The 15318-nt window shown below is 43.4% G+C and overlaps 1 protein-coding gene across 1 annotated transcript in view; it reads left to right on the top strand.

Annotated features, from left to right (window-relative positions):
- ppp1r37 (protein phosphatase 1, regulatory subunit 37) overlaps positions 1-15318 on the top strand; it is a 74844-nt gene that overhangs the window by 42151 nt on the left and 17375 nt on the right. Inside the window, exons 3-7 of the mRNA XM_083773494.1 lie at positions 1245-1290; positions 3233-3333; positions 10591-10710; positions 12315-12465; positions 14048-14203. Coding sequence (XP_083629620.1) covers positions 1245-1290; positions 3233-3333; positions 10591-10710; positions 12315-12465; positions 14048-14203 — 574 coding nt within the window. The remainder of the gene's footprint in view (positions 1-1244; positions 1291-3232; positions 3334-10590; positions 10711-12314; positions 12466-14047; positions 14204-15318) is intronic.

Below are 15318 nucleotides of genomic sequence, written 5' to 3'. Positions count from 1 at the left end.
CCTGCTGTTCTTTATAGACGTGCCGTAATTCACCTTTAGCTAAGCCCCGCCCTCTCCCACTTAGACACTTGGACACGTTCCAGCCGGGCTCACTCATGCCAATGTAAATATCATGGATTTTACACATTAAATTAGGGATGCACCGAAAGGGAAATTCTTGGCCGAAACCGAATATAGGAAACAGTTGGCCGAGTCAAACCGGTAAATTGTTATGTAAGATATATTGATCCTGTCATCTGCCACGTGGAAGACCTCTCTGTAAAAAAAAAAAATGTTCATGGATTCTGTAGACAAAAATAAATAAAATAAAGTCTAGACTGATGGAGGGGAGTGTAGGTGCCCACGCACGGTGACCGTGCATACCGTGCATACCTCCATATTTATGCCAAATATCTCAATAGTGATACAATATACATGGATTAACACTTATTTTATATTTTAACCCATTTAGATCTGAGGCTGCATCATTTTCGACCTTATAGTTTTAACCACTCTCTAACCATTATTTTAAACTTTACCTGTTGAAAAATGGCAGATCTACAAGCTCATAGTGCGGCACAGAGTGCCGCGCCACGAGCTTGTAGGTCTATTTTTGAAAAATCGTGAACATGTGGCACAAATCTTTGAATATATATATATATATATTCACGTTTTTTTACTCAAAACTTTGCTTCTGGGGGGAGGGTCCCTGGAACAACATATTTTTAGATAGGTGTCCGCCAAATACAGATCATTCTGGGGCTCCTTGACATGATAAATGTTGAGCACCACTGACATAGAAACACCAGAAAACTGTCATCATGATTTAGAAGAATCAGTTCTCAGGTCTAAATGGGTTACAATAAGGCCCCTTTCCCACCGGTTGGTTCCCAATGTGAACCGGTTCAGTTCTTTTTGGTTCTTAGTCCATGAGCCAGAACTCCAAAAATTGGAACGTTAATTATGAATTGAGTGGGTTTTAACTAAGCATTATGTTATACTTTAGCCATTGAAAAATAGCAGATCTACAAGCTCTACAAGCTATCGTGAAAATGTGGCACAAATCTTTGAATATAATATTCTTTCAGAAGACTTTTTATTTATTTCGACGTCAGGCCTAAATGTGATATTACAGTGCCATAGTGGTGTATTTGTTCTGCCTGGCCTGACCAATCCAGTCTCTGGTGTGTGCTATACTAGACCAAAACTCATCTGCTGAAATCCCTGTTGTACACATGTTTTGTTTGTTCTCTTTATTTCTTTAGGAACTGAAGGATCTGACCCAGCGAAACGAATGCCTCGATCTCAAAGGTACGAACAAACGGCATGAAACGTGATTCCCCACCGTGATACGAATATATGACTTTGTTTTGTAATCAACAGGCTTTTCGCCAGGAACATCAACAAGTGGGGCAGTAGGCTCACACGTTTAAGTTTTATAGTCTGATGTAAAATGATGAATACAAAATGTTCCTGCTCATTTTTCTTTCTTTAAAAAAAAAAACCTAGAACACTAAAACTGTGTAATTTTCACCACGACTGATTGATTGATTGATTGAATATTTTATTAGACAGAAGGTAAAAACCATACAGTCAAACACTTAGTCCAAAAGGGATAGCACAAAGAAAGTCCTTGCGGTCTCGTTTCCAGTCCAATTTGCATAATGTTGCTGAGTTGGGTGGGTCCTTGGGTTTACAGTATGTGATTTACATAACGTTGCTGAGGTGGGTGAGTCCTTGGGTACTGGGTAGCTTCATGATGCTCTTTGACATCATAGAAGGTAGGTTTATTTCCCATCCCACGTCCCTGAGGGTCGCTAACCTCTCCTATATATAGCTATAGAGCGTCGCTGTCCCGCCCCCTCGAGAGACCCGGAAAATAAATCCCTGTTGTATTTATTTAAAGACGTTTACGCCGCGGACAAAGCCAACTCTTGTCATGACAAATCATGACAACAAACAAACAAATTCGGCCTGAACAAATAATTAGAAAGAAGAAGAAAACGGCAGGTTACAACACTTTTTTGTTGTTGTTTTTCTTCTTTGTAATTATTTGTCACGACAAGAGTTGGCTTTGTACGACGCTTATAAGGTCTTTAAATAAATACGTTTTGAAATGCTTTGGGAACTATTTGTCGTCATGAAAGGGGGCGGGACTGCGACGCTCTATAGTGTATATTTTTGTCCTAACACAAACATTAAATGCCATTGACAATGAATGGAGAATTTACGCCATATGTAGACGAGCAAATCGGTATTTTAGTTTAATTCCCATTGACAATGAATGGAGAATTTACGCCATATGTAGACGAGCAAATCGGTATTTTAGTTTAATTCCCATTGACAATGAATGGAGAATTTACGCCATATGTAGACGAGCAAATCGGTATTTTAGTTTAATTCCCATTGACAATGAATGGAGAATTTACGCCATATGTAGACGAGCAAATCGGTATTTTAGTTAAATTCCCATTGACAATGAATGGTCAATTTACGTCATATGTGGAGGAGCAAAACGACATGTTGCGTCATGTACGATGATAAGAGCGCCCCTCACTTCACACGGGGATGGTTTATTTTTTAAACAGGCAGGTGTTCAGGTGAATTTCACCTGGGGTTTAATGATAGAGGCTTAAAGTCAATTTGTGCTTTACTAGTGTGAAATTGACCGTTAAAATGATGTGATTGATGTCTTTATCAAGCTTCTGCTTGCTATTTACAGACCACATATAGAGTAGATTAGATTGTGAGGTTTTTCCTCTCCCTACCTTTTGTTTCACTTGCAAATCACAACCTCAGCAACCACTTTATTATTGTTAGAATAGAAGACGGTATAATTAATAATGCCTTCATCCATCAAGCAGTTGACATTTGAATGACCTACAAACACATTTCTCTCTATTGCTGACTTTGTCTGGATGCGTGTCTGAAGCAATGACTAGTGGGAGAGTTCTTTGGACAGGCGATCGTTTCCGTGTACTATTCCTGCACACACTTTAATCCATTCTGGGCGAGAACCCCTTTTGCTGTTAGCATTATGTTATGCTTTAGCTATTGAAAAATAGCAGATCTACAAGCTCATAGCGCGCCACCGAGTGGCGCGCTACGAGCTTGTAGGTCTGCTATTTTAGCAAAATCGAAGAGCGACTGACATAGAAACATAGCTTTTTCAGAAAGCTGTCAGGATGTAGAAGACGTTTTCAGAATCTGATCTCAGGTCGTCAAAATGGTTTAATCTCCTTGTGTTTTCTAGGTGAGAAGCTGGACTACAAGGCATGCGAGTCCCTGGAGGAGGTTCTGAAGAGGGTTCAGTTCAAAGTGGTGGACCTGGAGCAGACCAACCTGGATGAAGACGTAAGTTCCACCGGATCTCTTTTCTCTCGTTCCGGCCTTGTTTTCTCTTCTGTTCCCCCCTCGCCTTGCACCGACAGGATATGGAGTGTTTCCCATGGTTTGACTGATAACTGCGCGTGTGTGTAAACACCATTAACCCGTTCTGACCGGGCACCCATTTTGATGTCGGCATCATGTTATGCTTTAGCTATTGAAAAATAGCAGATCTACAAGCTCATATCGCGCCACCGAGTGGCGCGATACGAGCTTGTAGGTCTGCTATTTTTTGAAAAATCGAAGAGCGACTGACATTTTTAGAATCTGATCTCAGGTCAGAATGGGTTCATCAGACCAGTGTGTGTCCGGCGGAAACCTCGTATGAATCTGATCTCGGGTCAGAATGGGTTCATCAGACCAGTGTGTGTCCGGCGGAAACCTCGTATGAATCTGATCTCAGGTCAGAATGGGTTAAGAGAGTTCTGGGTCTCGTAGACACGCACGGATAAAGACCGCGTTCCCCCAGACGAGTGCTGGGACACGGGCCTGACCACTTCCTGTCACGCACCCTCCTCGCGCGCAGATAACTCTGCCCTGGGCTTGGGGGCGGGGCCGCCGCGTGCCTCTCGCACAGAAAGGGATAGAAAACCATCATCATCATTTATTCAACCCATTCTGACCTGAGATCAGATTCTAAAAATGTCTATTACATCCTGACAGTTTTCATTTTGACCTGAGATCAGATTCTAACGCACAGAAGAATGGTGGTTCTTTAACGCATTTTGACCTGAGATCAGATTCTAAAAATGTCTATTACATCCTGACAGTTTCATTATTAAACCCATTCTGACCTGAGATCAGATTCTAAAAATGTCTATTACATCCTGACAGTTTCATTATTAAACGCATTCTGACCTGAGATCAGATTCTAAAAATGTCTATTACATCCTGACAGTTTCATTATTAAACCCATTCTGACCTGAGATCAGATTCTAAAAGTGTCTTCGGTTTTTCAAAGAATAGCAGACCTCGCAAAGCTCGTAAGCGCGCCACTCGGTGGCGCGCTACGAGCTTGTAGATCTGCTATTTTTAAATAGCTAAAGCATAACGTGATGCTAACACCAAAACGGGTTCCCGCCTAAAATGGGTTAACTCACGACCATGATCACATGGTTTGGACTCATAAAAGATTCATAAAAGTATACAATCGAAAGTATACAATACATTACAGATTACACAATATACATAGACATATCCGAAGGCTTTCCCTATTTGTACAGTGGAAGAACATTTTTCAGAAAAGCACCCAATTTGTAGATTACTTTTTGTTTTTCAGATTTTAGTAATGCAATTAATTTAAACATGGAAGGGTGTGTAAAAAAAATTAAAATTGGCAGGTATTTTTGCCTGAAATTCATAATGCCAGTATTCTTACATTCCAACACAACATGATACTCCTCTCCAATTCTGGCTTCATTACGTAGGTTACAAATCCTCTGACTTCTTTCCAATCCTTTATATCTACCGATGACCTTTGGGATTCTTGTGTTGTTTAGCCTAAGGTTGCAAATAGCCTGTCTATACTTAACGGTTTTCACATAGAAGGTATTTGTCTAATTTGAACTGTATTCTTCAACATAGATGTCACATGATGTCATACCATTGAGTTCACTTTGCCAGACGCTTGTTTTGCGCGCGTGACTCTGCCAGATGGATGTTATTATTCATACAAACACACTAAGGATATTATCCACGTCGAAGACCACACGACGTGTCGCTAAACGAGGACAACGTGGTAGTGTCAAGAGCAGAGTGGCATGAGGAAATGAAAGGGAACGTCTGCCATGCCTGGCTGCCGTTGTCACTGTTCTGTTCTCCCCACGATGTAGCCAGACTGACACACACACACACACACACACACACACTTATGTCACACTGTGTCACTTACAGTTCCCAATACACAACCATGCGCTCGCGGTGATCGGGGCGTTTAAGAGAGCGAGCCACAGCCCGTCCGTCTCTTTTCCTGTCATCTCACTCCGTTAGCCTGGGTGTTAACCCATTTTAACCTGAGATCAGATTCTAAAAATGTTCTTTGATTTTTCAAAAAATAGCAGACCTACAAGCTCGTAGCGCGCCACTCGGTGGCGCGCTATGAGCTTGCAGATCTGCTATTTTTCAATAGCTAAAGCATAGCATAATGCTAACACCAAAAGGGGTTCCCGCCCCAAATTGTGTTAATGAACGCCCACACTCCATTTTACATCAGCACCGTCACAAATTGCAGCCGGCTACACAGCTACAGCTACAGCCATCCATCTTAGGGCTCGTTGTTATTTTAGGTATCGCTGAGTCACCGACGAAGTGGGGATGGAACTATTCCCCCCGGAGAGCTGGAGAGCCTGTTGCTCCTTAACCTCGCCTCACCAGGCTTTCCACCACCTCGGAGGAAAGCCTGGTCTCTGTTTCAAAAGTCCGTATGATCCTGTCGGGAGTGGATGATATCGTTACATCATGTTGTATAGTATTGTTTTGTAGTCGACAGACAGGGACAACAGGCGGCAACTTCCTTTTCCCTCAAACCGATTTTTCTCAATAAAAGCTCTCGTAGCCTGTAGCTTTTATTGATATTGATATATGATCCCGACAGGATCATATACCCTAAATGAAATGGTGCCCAGGCGAGGTGCTCCTCATGCATGATAGTGAGTGTGAAATTATGTATTGTGATGGAATGACGGAAAGGAAGTGTAAAGAGATAGTTAGCCCTCATTCTTGGTTGTTTTCTCATTTACAGCTCTTGTGCAACCCAGAGTAATGTAGTAAGAGAGTGGTGACACGCTTTGATCTGGCCTGCAAAGTGGGTGCCTATGGGCGATAGTTCCAAACATTGCTCCTATGGCTGGAACTATCCCATTGAGATAGAATGAGCACTTCCGCATTCCATTGTTACAATGAGAGTGTCATTACTCCCTTAGTAGATTACTCTGGTGCAAGCTAGTCCTCTAGTCCAGCTGGTTTTCTCATTGGCTGATGTATGTGCTGCACCGTAAATATGTCCGGGACGGAAACTAACGACTGAGAACACAATAGGTCCGCCTTAAAGAATTTTGGTTCCTACCTAAACTACTGCGTTGAAACGGAGGCAGTTACAGCGGACCCCTGCAGATACCGGTAATGATAATGTAGCTCGTAATTAATTGATTTTCTTTTAACTGTCCGTGAGGGGAAACAAAACTCCATTCATTGGCTTTGCATCAACGTGTGTGTGTGTGTGTGTGTGTGTGTGTGTGTGTGTGTGTGTGTGTGTGTGTGTGTGTGTGTGTGTGTGTGTGTGTGTGTGTGTGTGTGTGTGTGTGTGTGTGTGTGTGTGTGTGTGTGTGTGTGTGTGTGTGTGTGTGTGTGTGTAAAACGCTTTGGATAAAAGCGCTTTAGTTTATAAATGCACCATTTATACTGCTATCCATAAACTATCACACATTATTTAACTTAATAAAATGTATAAGGCCCCTGATGATAGTTTTGTGACTGCTGATTAAAGCATAATAAACCTTCATCTTTATATTGAAAACAAATGGAATGGCCCAGGCCGTGGCGTAACTGGTAATCCAGTCGCAGTGTGCCGCGGGTTCGACTCCCGAGCCCGACACGGCCTTTACTGCATGTCATCCCCCCATCTCTCTCCCGTTTCCTGTCAGCCTACTGTCTGTCCCTTCAAAAATCAATAAAAGGCGTAAGCCGCAAAAAAATATCTTAAAAAAAAACAAAAAAAACAAATGGAATTAATGCATGGTGGCGGCAGTGCAGGCTCAGCGGTAGAGTGGCCGGATAGGAACGGCAAGGTTGCCAGTTCGAACCCTGTGGGCTCCCCCAGAGTTAGTGTCAAAGTGTCCTTGAGCAAGACTCTGAACCCCTAATTGCTCCTGATGTGCTGGTTGGTGCCTTGCATGGTTTCCTCTGTCATCGGTGTGTGAATGTGTGTGTGAATGGGTGAATGTAATGCACAATCTCTGTAAAGCGCCTTGGATAAAGGTCCTATATAAATGCGCCATTTACCATGGTGTCCATGCATTGTGTTTTACAGCACAGAACAGCACAATTATTATTTGATTAATCAATTACAATTTACAATTTAGGCATTTAGCAGACACTCTTGATCCAGAGCGACTTAAATTAAGCAAAAACAAAAGCATGGCATACATCACATATAAAAAGTAGTTATCGTGAATCATGTATAAACTAAGAACGTAACAGTGGAGTATCTATGTCAACTATACATACTATACTATATTATATATTATACAATATACATGTGTACTATAAAGTGCTATGACAACATAAAATGCAATTCTAGTGTTGTCTACGTAAGAAGCTATAAGTCTGTCAAAAACATTATCAGTTAAATAATCAATGTGAAAGTAGAGTAGGGGGCCGACATTCTCTGCTGTCACTACTACTGTCATACCAGGTGTAAGAACACTGTGCAAAACGACACGCAGTACATGACTACGTACATGCACACATGAAATAGTACAGTAGAAGAACATAATACACGTCATTTACGTAGAACATCACATTACATAAACATGTGTTTATGGCGAATAGATGGCTGCTGTCCAAATACATTTGGTTAGTTGAGGAGGGAAAGGATGTATAACCCATTCTGGGCGGGAACCCCTTTTGGTGTTAGCATTATGTTATGCTTTAGATATTGAAAAATAGCAGATCTACAAGAACGGCTGACATAGAAACATAGCTTTTTCAGAAAACTGTCAGGATGTAAAATAGCAGATCTACAAGCTCATAGCACGCCACCGAGTGGCGCGCTATGAGCTTGTAGGTCTGCTATTTTTGAAAAATCAAAGAACAAAATAGCTTTTTCAGAAAACTGTCAGGATGTAGAAGACATTTTTAGAATCTGATCTCAGGTCAAAATGGGATAATAATGGATGATGTACCGACGCCCAAAATGAACTGTTATGAAATGAGCGGCTACTAGTAGGCAGTAAAGGTTGCGCAGAGCGAGAGGTTGAGTGGTGTCACTGAGGACAGAGTTGGAGTGTTGTTTACTTCATGGACTGGATGGACTCCTGAGTCCTCCACTGAATGTTCTGTCAGTGTCATGGTCAGTGAGTGGTGAGTGTCATGGTCAGTGAGTGATGAGTGTCATGGTCAGTGAGTGATGAGTGTCATGGTCAGTGAGTGATGAGTGTCATGGTCAGTGAGTGGTGAGTGTCATGGTCAGTGAGTGGTGAGTGTCATGGTCAGTGAGTGATGAGTGTCATGGTCAGTGAGTGGTGAGTGTCATGGTCAGTGAGTGGTGAGTGCCATCCAGTGCAACGGGCAGGCCAGGATATTCTTAAAGATGGAGTGCCAATTTTCTTTTTTTTCCAGCTTTTCATGTGTCTATGGGGTGACAGTACTTCATTAGACACCCTGGAGTCGTTTTTATGTCCAATGGTGTAATAACTTTGTATTTAGGGTTTCTTCCTGGAGGCTGAACCCTTGACGGTCAAACGGGCCAATGAAGTAAACACGGATAGTGTGACGTAAAAATATTGCACGCACAGTGTAGTGTCACAGTGTGCATTCTTGTTGGCTGTTGTAGTCAATATGTATGTAGGTCCTAAAGTCTGTAAAGTCAAGAATTAGAAGTATGTTGTGTCGCGCTGGAAGTCATGTTGCCATGTCTGGCTATTACAAGCGACTTGGGCTTGTTTTCATATAAGTAACTTTCAAGGGAGATGTGGTTGACTTGACCAATGGTTCATGTGAAGGACCCTCAGATTAATATGTTGTTAAAAGGATTGGTGTTGTTGAAACGTTTTCATAAATATTCACGGCAATTTCTGTGACTTATTTTTGTGGACCTGGCCGCTTGTTTCTTTAAATCTGGCGACTTTTGCTGAAACTCAATGAAGTCAGATAAAGGACAGTTTTAATGCCAGGGTGCTTAGCTGGAGGAAATCAATAGCCTACAATATATTGTAGGCTAAATGATCTATCAAACTAATTGTTTCTGCTGTTAAACTATGATCGAATTGGATGATGAGCTGAGCTGATTGCGACAATAGGGTCAATATAATTGGAGGAAATAAATAAATGATTATAAAAAATCAGAAAAAACAGATCTGATATGGTATGGATGCATGGATTATATGCCTATACATGGATGGTGGCAGTATAAGTGCATAATGGTGCCTATACGATATCTCAGAAATATGGGAAGTGTTCACTTCTAACATTCACAAAAACATGAGTTTTTGTTACATTATAGACACCAATTTGCCATTTTGTAAACAAAAGGGCAGAGCCATGGGCTGTCCTTTTATAAGGAGGGGGAGGGACTAGGACAAGTGGGTGGTCTTAAAGGAGGAGGCGGAGGGACTGGATTAGGTGGGTGGTGCTATGGTTAAACTCACGCATACCTAATGAACTGGTGGGTGTGTCCACATAAAACCATCATTTTAACAAATACTGTACACTTTTTTTGAAAAAATTATACCTCATATACACCTAAATACACCTGATGATCATGTTTAAGTGTGGGAAAAAATCACGGCACTCCATCTTTAATGAAGGGTCTGTTGAAGAGTCGCATGAGGGGTTTGCTATGACGGTGTTAGTTTATTTATTTATTTTTATACAGTATTATTTTGGGTTTCATCTGTGCCATAGACCGGGCTCTCTAGACAAGAGAAGCTCTCTTTATTCATTTAATCTCTTCATCTTTACCCCAAGGCCCCTCTTTGCAATGTCCCAGCAGGACTGTCCCTGAGAGAGAGGGTTGTCACGGCGACCTGCACTCCCCCCCCTCTCTCTCTCCCCCCCCCTCTCTCTCTCTCTCTCTCTCTCTCTCTCTCCACATCGAGACTGTCTCCCCTCATATCGTTTTCTCTTCCATGTATTAATTATCACAGTTCTCAGAAAGACACTGCACTTCATGCTGTGTTAAAATGGCAGTATACTCTGTCTGTGCACTGTTTTGTTATTGCACTCTTAAGAATCTTATTTTCCATGTCTGTTGCATTTTTACCTGTTTATGCTTTTTTTAATACATTTACAGTAAATAATAATTCTGAGTGGTATTAAAAAAGTGTTAAATCTAACTCAACTAAAACTGCAGAAACCCTGTCATTTTCTCTCTCTCTCTCTCTCTCTCTCTCTCTCTCTCTCTCTCTCTCTCTCTCTCCTCTCTCTCCCTCTCCCTCTCCCTCTCCCTCTCCCTCTCCCTCTCCCTCTCCCTCTCCCTCTCCCTCTCCCTCTCCCTCCCTCCAACAGGGTGCATCAGCTCTCTTTGACATGATAGAGTACTATGAATCGGCCACCCACCTCAACATATCGTTCAACAAGCACATCGGCACCCGAGGGTGGCAGGCAGCCGCTCACATGATGAGGAAGGTGAGGATGGGCGTATGCACAGGCACTCACACACACACACACACACACACACACACACACACACACACACAGCTACATTTGGCGTTGTTGGTGTTGACTGAGTAGTGTAATGTATTGCCTGGAGCGACTCCCCTCTCATGTTCTGGGGTGCAAAGTGTGTGTATCTGAGCTTGTCCATAATGCACTGCAGCTCAGCTCGGCTTGTATGCACAGCCACCTTGGCAGCTGTCCGTCCTTGAACCCCGCTGTCAAGCACCGTTTGAATCCTTGATTTGTCACCTTTACAACGAGGTATAGCTTGTAAGGATTGGGCGTTGGTGGAATCAGCAACACAGCTAAACGTGTGGGTAGCGCCTCCGCAAGTGGTTTCCTTGCTTTGAGTCATTTTAGCTATTTATTACAATACATTTGACATGAAAACAAAGATAACAGGGTTGACGCTTCATGGGTACCTGAAGCCCTGACCACACCAAAGGGTCACCATGCAACTCCTTGGGTCCAAACGGTTCTAAGGAGTTAACGCTAAAACCGTCTCGACCCTTTGGTGTGGTTTGGGCCGTTGAATTCCATGCGTTGAATCACTAGGGTCAACGTGGGTCAACGTGCAACAAGACATACCACACTGCAGGGACAACGCTTAAACCGTCTTGACCCTGTGGTGTGGTTTAGGGCTTCAGGATACACATGGCACCTTCTCCTCCACTCAGACAAACTGCCTATAACAGAGCAGTGTTTGGCTTTGCTCTTTGTCATGCCAGCTATTGTTACACTACGTTTTAACAGCGGGCGACAGCCGGACAAATTTTCCAGAAGTGCATTATTTGTCAATGGGACCCTACAGGCAACTACTGGCAACTACTGGCGATGGAGGCGATAGCAGGCGAACAGGCGATGGTCGAAAAGTGGGCCGAGGAACATCGGATGAAAATATACAAATAATTCATCTTTTGGGCGACGTCGCCCGGCGATAGTGGGCGATTGGGCGATAGCCAATGAAATTCAACCAATGCTCGCTAAGGTCTCCCTCTGTTAAAACGTACTGTTAGGCCACTCGTGGTCAGTTTATGTAGGCTTCCGAATCTCACACACACACGAGGACGGACGGACGCACGCACGTGTGTTCCCATTAACATCTTGAGGGCCCGGGCCTATTTAATCCATTCATAAAATGTGCCCATCGTCAACAAGCGCCTCTAGGCTGTAGAGCGATGCGATCAGTTTTCATCGCACTAATTTGACGGAGATCAATCTCTGTCTCGGGGCCTATGACCGTGCACTTGAACTAGAACTCACGGGCCCCGATGGTGTTAACCCATTCTGACCGGGCACCCATTTTGGTGTCAGCATCATGTTATGCTTTAGCTATTGAAAAATAGCAGATCTACAAGCTCATATCGCGCCACCGAGTGGCGCGATACGAGCTTGTAGGTCTGCTATTTTTGGAAAAATCGAAGAGAGACTGACATTTCTAGAATCTGATCTCAGGTCAGAATGGGTTCATCAGACCAGTGTGTGTCCATGTGGAAACCTCGTATGAATCTGATCTCAGGTCAGAATGGGTTAATGTGTGTGTCAACGCTGGTGGTCTCCCCTCTCCTCCTCAGACCAGCTCTCTGCAGTACCTCGACGCCCGCAACACGCCCCTGCTGGACCACTCGGCCCCCTTCGTGGCGCGGGCCCTCCGGATCAGCGGCAGCCTGTCAGTCCTCCACCTGGAGAACGCCGGTCTGTCGGGGAGACCTCTCATGTTGCTGGGTAACTTTATTTGTATAGCACCTTTCATGACATGAAATGCAGCTCAAAGTGCTTTACAGAGCAATGGAGAATAAAGAAAAGAAAAGCAAGGCAACGACATTAAAAAACAAGCAGTAATGCAATACAGTGAGGACATGAATAACAAAAAATGAAAGATCAATTAAAAGCAAGGGTGTAGGCCCAGGCCGTAGCGTAACGGTCTGGGCACCAGACTGGTAATCCAGTCGCAGTGTGCCGCGGGTTCGACTCCCGGACCCGACACGGCCTTTACTGCATGTCATCCCCCCGTCTCTCTCCCGTTTCCTGTCAGCCTACTGTCTGTCCCTTCAAAAAAAATCAATAAAAGGCGTAAGCCGCAAAAAAATATCTTAAAAAAAAAAAAAAAAAAAAGCAAGGGTGTAGAAGTGGGTCTTGAGCTGAGCTTTAAAAATGTCTATACAGAGGCTGCCTGTCGAAGGTACAGTGGGAGCTTGTTCCATGCCGTCGGCCCGTAGAAGCAAAAAGCTGCTTCCCCGTATTTTTTTGTTGCCATTTTTTTAGGCAAAGCGAGCAGGCCAGCAGTGGAAGACCTTAGGGGGGCGGTTTGGGACATATTTAGGCAGGCAGTCATGTAGGTAGGAAGGTGCGAGACCATTGAGAGCTTTATACACAAGTAAAATAATTGTAAAGTCAATCCTAAAAACAACCGGAAGCCAAAACTGGAGTAATATGTTCTCTCATCTTAGTTCTAGTTAAAACTCTGGCTGCTGCATTTTGGTCAAGTTGTAATCTGTCAGTTGTTTTCTTAGGCAGTCCAGAAAAGAGTGCATTGCAGTAATCAAGCCGAGAAAAAACAAAGGCGTGGATTAGCGTTTTTGCATCGTCCAAGGACACATAGGCTCTGATTCGTGCAATATTTCTAAGGTGAAAAAAGGCAATCTTGGTAACATGATTAATGTGTGAATTAAAATTCAATTCAGAATCAATAATGACCCCCAGGTTCTTTACTGTACCGTTACTTTCTACAGTCAGGTTGCCAAGGTAAGAGGCAGTGGTAGAAGGAAAAGGTTTTTACTTAAGTAAAAGTATCAAAAGTATCAGTCATCATGACTGATGAAACGTTAGTCTTTGTATACTTTAGCACCTAAATAAAAGGCTCTAAATGTCCGTGCTGCTCCAGTCTCTTCTCCTTATGCAACTTATGTCCCTGACCGGATCAGCCGTTTCAGGCTTGAGGCACGTTGGTAGACTCCCTTTGTTCAGTTTACTTTACAGTTTATACAGTGTCAATATTACTAATAATAAATAATAATAATAACACTACCTACCCTAATAGTATTTATTTACTTGAGTATATACTTTGTTCACCACTGCTTCGTCTGCTTGTTTTCTTTCTGTTGTTGTTTGTTTCCCCCTTTCCCGTGTCCGCTCCTCGTCATCCGTTCTCCCGGACCTAATCATTTATTTATGTTTTCTATCGTCTTGCCACGGCTCTGAAGATGAACATGAACCTGAACCATTTATGTATTATGTTTTCTATCGTCTAGCCACGGCTCTGAACATGAACATGAACCATTTATTTATTATGTTTTCTATCGTCTAGCCACGGCTCTGAAGATGAACATGAACCTGAGAGAGTTGTACCTGGCCGACAACAAGCTGAACGGCCTGCAGGATTCTGCCCAGCTAGGCAACCTGCTGAAGTTTAACTACAACATCCAGATCTTGGACCTGCGGAACAACCACATCCTAGACTCCGGTACGCTGCTACAATAATATCTACTACAGTCAGTGGTTTTAAGATAGCTGTGTGACCAGTGTGCGGAAGCGTTTCCTGCCGCGCTGCTTGACTGCTGAATGCGTTTGATAACCGCTCTGAGACGGAGAGAGAGTTTGAAAACCGCTCTGAGACGGAGAGAGGGTTTGAACACAGGAGGGAACGTTTTGGGGAGAATGGAATTGCATACATATCGTATCCATGCCGACGGTAACGGGTATGGTCGCCCCAATTCCATCTCGCCCCAGCTTTTTTCCGCCGACCTCACGCCGACTGCTCGGTGCGGCGGTTCTTGTATTCTTTATTTTGTTTTACTGAGAATAAGGTTAGAAATACGTTTAGGTTTAGGCATAGTTTTACTGGGGTTAAGTTTAGGTATAGGGTTAAGGAGTTGTTTTGTTTTCGTCGTGCTGACTCGGGTCAGACTTGAGACCACAACACAGAGACGAGGTATACCTGCATATCGCTGGCTGTTTCCACACAACGAACATACACCAGGGAGTGATTGTCACGCATGAGTGTCTCAACAATGTGTAGTCAGTGAGGCAGTCGGGTCGGGATGTTGACTCTTACAGGATGGACCCAGCGTGCTGTAAAAAGCTACACTGACCACAGTGGCCAGTAAGTAGCCTTGCCGTGCCATGAGGCCCATAGGGCAGGAGCCTATCTCCTGTTTTTGTAGCGTGAGGCAGCTTGATGTACAAGTACACCCCCTGGACATGACGCTAGTATGTCGCAGGGACTTACCCCCAATCCAACCCTTGATGCTGAGTGTCAAACAGGGAGACACTGGGTCCCATTTTTACAGTCTTTGGTATGACCCGGTCGGGGATCGAACCCCTGACCTCCCAGTCTCAGGGCGGACACTCTTAACCACAAGGCCACTGAGCTGGTACAGTGGCCAGGCCATGTGGCTTTTCCATGACATCTCTATGCTACAACATGTGTTTGTGTTTATGGGGCGTGTGTAACATTAGTTAAGCTTGCAATTAAAATGGATGAAAAGATATATTGTGTGAAAGTTTAAAAATAGAATGATAAAATGTAGTGGTTTAATACAGTTTGGGCTGATTTCCATTTCCCAGCTATTCAGTATG

The sequence above is a fragment of the Protomyctophum parallelum genome (assembly GCF_964188405.1).
Source record: "Protomyctophum parallelum genome assembly, chromosome: 9".
In the NCBI taxonomy this organism is placed as follows: domain Eukaryota; kingdom Metazoa; phylum Chordata; class Actinopteri; order Myctophiformes; family Myctophidae; genus Protomyctophum; species Protomyctophum parallelum.
Note: the sequence above shows the minus strand (reverse complement) of the source record. Positions and strands in the feature narration are given on the sequence as shown.